Source organism: Lactuca sativa, chromosome 9 (assembly GCF_002870075.4).
Source record: "Lactuca sativa cultivar Salinas chromosome 9, Lsat_Salinas_v11, whole genome shotgun sequence".
NCBI classification, from domain to species: domain Eukaryota; kingdom Viridiplantae; phylum Streptophyta; class Magnoliopsida; order Asterales; family Asteraceae; genus Lactuca; species Lactuca sativa.
Window position 1 is genome coordinate 78600941 of NC_056631.2, and position 4014 is coordinate 78604954.

General features: G+C 30.0%; 1 protein-coding gene across 1 annotated transcript; it reads right to left on the reverse strand.

Annotated features, from left to right (window-relative positions):
- Positions 1 to 304: 304 nt before the first annotated feature.
- Positions 305 to 3271, reverse strand: LOC111917996 (two-component response regulator-like APRR5). Its single transcript, XM_023913642.3, has 4 exons — positions 2947 to 3271; positions 1337 to 1759; positions 1121 to 1219; positions 305 to 662 (listed from the first exon to the last, which is right to left on the reverse strand). The coding sequence occupies exons 1-4, from the start codon at positions 3028 to 3030 to the stop codon at positions 573 to 575; spliced, it is 696 nt and encodes a 231-aa protein (XP_023769410.1). The 5' UTR covers positions 3031 to 3271; the 3' UTR covers positions 305 to 572.
- Between the last annotated feature and the right edge of the window lie 743 nt (positions 3272 to 4014).

The window sequence follows — 4014 nt, forward strand, 5'->3', positions numbered from 1 at the left end:
AAACATTTAATAAACAAAATCCTAACCAACCACCGTAAGTACATAGTAAATCATAACAACCCAAATTTTAAACAAAGATAGAAAAGATAAATATTGCCCTCCAAGGCTCCAATCATGCCATCTAATGATACCTAAACATTGTTCTTTCTGCTGGCTCTAATATGTTATAATTTTAAGTGGTGAAATCATAACTTTATCAACAAATATGGAGCAACATAACGATGGATATGGGCCAGCCCAGAAGCCCAAACTAAGCAAGTCGATCATAAGGTTTAATTTCCAACTTATTACAAAAAAATAAAAATAAAAAAATCTCAAACATTCCACATAAAACTTTCATGTTTTATCTTACAAGAACATAACTCGGATCCCAAAAACACGATCTTTCAAACATACTCTCACAGTTTCACTCCATATAGTTCTTAACATATTCAACACAAAATTGGATAAAATGACATAAAAAAAAACCAACGAAAAACAACACAATCATCATCCGTGATCAACAAAGATCATTAACCTACAAGATTCCAATTTGTTCCAAATGCCAAAATTTGAAGTTTAACAATCTCTGATTACTTTCTACAGAATTCCATTTCTTCTGTCTTGGCAAACCTTCCTTTAATCCGTGGCTGGCCATCCGCTAACGCTTTCCTGGAAGCATACTAATAAGAAATAAAGTAATAATTTTAGTGACACAATGGTTTTTCCCATAATTTTTAAGGTAATAACTCATCACACATGGATATAATATAAGAATTGTGGGACCCTTATATAAGCAAGGAATTGTTGGCTATCAATAATTTTCACCATGATCTTAAATAGATTCGGGTGTCTTGCCTTCAAAAGTATATATTTTATTTAATTAGTGTACGCTAATGCCATTTTATCATATGAGTAATAAAATATTTTCACCATTGTTTTTTAGTGACATTAGAAGTTAAGCAACTGAGCTTTTATCGACACAAAATTTGGTGTTTTGTGCAAAAAAAATTTGGTTGCTTATCTATTTAATATACTTAAAAAAACAAATGATAATATGTAGAAATCAACTACTCCATTATATATTTTACCCATTTTTGACATTAACCTTCCGCTAATGAAAACTGTAAAAAACAATAACCTTAATTTTTCGGCCAAAATTCCTCTTTGTCTTCTTATCCCTGTATCTTGAAAGCTTCTGCATGCGAGTTTCTTGAACTTGATCACTCGTAACCTGTGGCTGCAACCCAAAAACAAGAATACACACAGCTCATAATTTAACCATTTTCTTCTTGAAGAGCTCAGATTAATCGCATGCAAACACAATGAAGAAATCAAAGTAAAAATAAAACCAAACCTTTATGTATCCTTCACTGGAAACCATTCGCATACCATGAAAATTATTCAAGTCCATTTCACTAAAATTCATGGAAATCTGCCTCATTTGATCCTCATCCACCGAGATCAAACTGTCAGAGCTCATACTTTTTGTGAATGTTCCAAAAGGATACAAAATTTCTTTCGTACTGATGCTATCATCTGTTCTGAAATCTGGAAACTCTGAGGAAGATGATGTTTCTTTTGCCAAGATATCTTTATATTCTTCAAAAGGATTGCTCATGAAGTTCTCATCTTCAAGTGATTCAAGATATGTAAACTTGTTTTCTGGAAAAAGGATGTCTTCTCCACACAGGGTTATCAATGGTTGTTCTATTATCGGTTCAGGTGCTTTGAAAAGATCTTCTTTGAACCCTAAGTCATAATCAGATATACTAGAGATCTAAAACAAGAAAACAAAACTTACTATAAATAGATAATACGATCAACCAAATTTTATTGAATTTTTTTCCAGTTTTGTTACATCATTAGTTCAACAAGTATAAATTTATTTAAAGCAAGTGTTTTCAGTTTATGAGATTTTTTATTCTAGCAAATGTTACCATGCTTTTTAGTCACTTAAAACATTTCCTAAGAAAAAAAATTAACAATGAAAATAGAATAAAATTGCTTTTTCATTAATAAAATAGTTAAGACAATATACATGTGGATAATGGTGTAATTACTACAAACAACATCAATATTTATCACTATAATACACATCAACAATTAGCTAGATGTTTGATCGTTCCTCCATGGATTCTAGGGGTTGAGAAGTTTGATTAAGAAATTTAAGATAAAATAAAATAATTTAATCAGTCTCATTCACATTTTGGCTTTTTATCGTTTCAATAATTACACCATAACGGAAGGTGATAGTGATATCATTAAAAATGATCAAAATTCCGTACAAAGAAAAGCCAATGTCAAAGAATTAATTAAAAAAAAAAGGCAAACTAGATAATATACTATATTTGAATTAATAACCTCTTATTTATCATAGTTATTTCTTAGTGTTAGACCAAATGCCATTTGGTTGTAGGAGCATTAACTAACTTAATGAATTTAACTTCTAACAATTAATTAACCGATTGTTCAAAAAAAAAAAAAAAATAACATCGTACAAAAAATTAGTGATCGGTTAGAAGTAAGAAAACTCATAATAAAAAACTAAATTAAAACTAGAGCCAAATCTTAAAAAAAGTTTGAGTGATTAAAGCTTGACAAAGACATAAATATGAATTACCTAAACGACAAGAAACTTTATAGAACTTGATTACTATTTAAGAGTTGCCACTTAATTTGAAACAAAATTAGCTAATATCTCTTTTACATCTTAACAATAAAAAAAAACTAATTTATCTTTTACATCTTAACAAAGATAATGGTTTTAACCAAGACAGCAACAAAGAAAGTCAACATTTGTTGAATGACTCAACCTTAAAGATTAAATTGCTAACTTAAGACCGAAAAACCACTCGTAATATAAAAACCAAGTATTGCAAACAATAATTTCCAAAAAGTCAAACAACTGATAGTATCACTAATAAAGATAGCTTCAAACAAGAAAACCAGTGAAAATGGAATTACCAAACACGAATTAGACGTCTGTGAGTGACAGAAATCATTAAAGTGCTGATCATCGGGTGAGAAATTATCAAAATAATGGAACATTGAGCCACTCTATGCATACACTTCTCTTTTACCAAAAAGTCAAAACCTCTTCTTTTTCTTCAGCGATCTGAAGAAAAAAGATCACACCACCTGATTGTTAATGGAGAAGAAGCCAAAAGGCAAGAAAGATACCTAAAGAATATATAGTAAAATGTACTACACTTCACAATAAAATTATAGAGTAAGAGAGGAGAAAAGATGGACAGAGAGACTGTGAGTGTATTATTATTCTGTGGATTCTTGGTAACTTCTTCTTCTTTAATTTATATAGGAATGAACTACAAAAAGACAGCCATTAAAGGACCCTCCTCTTTTTGTCCAACTCTAATTTCGTTTCTTGTAACCTTTTTCATCATTAATAATGTTTATATTGATTTATGTAACACACTAATTTATTTATGGGCCGATAACATATAATGACCAAAAAGGAAATTTAATGTAGGGATATTCACCAAGATAACCATATTTGTTAATTATTTCTAATATTTTAACATTTTTTTTTGAGAAATAGCGATTTTTTTTTCATGTTTGTAATTAGGTTAGTTGCGAAATATGTTGCGACACTACTAGAAAATCTGATTATACCTATGTCACAATCCGTAGGTATAGGGTGATACCTACGGAATTGCAACGGAAAATGGGCCATAACATAAATGCTCGTGGGTAAATATTTCTGACAGAATAGGTACGAAATACCAACGAAATTATCCGTCGATAAATTACCAACGAAATAGTTACGGAAATAAATAGCTACGGATTTCCTACGGGCCCCACTTTGACTAACATTGACTTTATCACCTACGGATTTCCGACGGCCCACATAACCAACGAATTTTCCGTAAGTATTCCGTCACTAAATGTCTTTTAACAAAAAAAAAACAATGTTTTACAAAAAAATCAGTTAATTATGGCCAAAAGGAAATAAAAATTCATTATATTAAACTACAAATGTCAAATACATTACTAAATGTTTAACATATTACT

What these genes read in the sequence shown, in the direction of transcription:
- LOC111917996 (XM_023913642.3), bottom strand. Translation starts at nt 3,030, where the DNA reads ATGTTCCATTATTTTGATAATTTCTCACCCGATGATCAGCACTTTAAT. An exon ending in AGACGTCTAATTCGTGTTTG is followed by an intron (nt 1,760 to 2,946) that starts GTAATTCCATTT and finishes TTCTTGTTTTAG; the next exon opens with ATCTCTAGTATATCTGATTA. An exon ending in CCAGTGAAGGATACATAAAG is followed by an intron (nt 1,220 to 1,336) that starts GTTTGGTTTTAT and finishes TTTGGGTTGCAG; the next exon opens with CCACAGGTTACGAGTGATCA.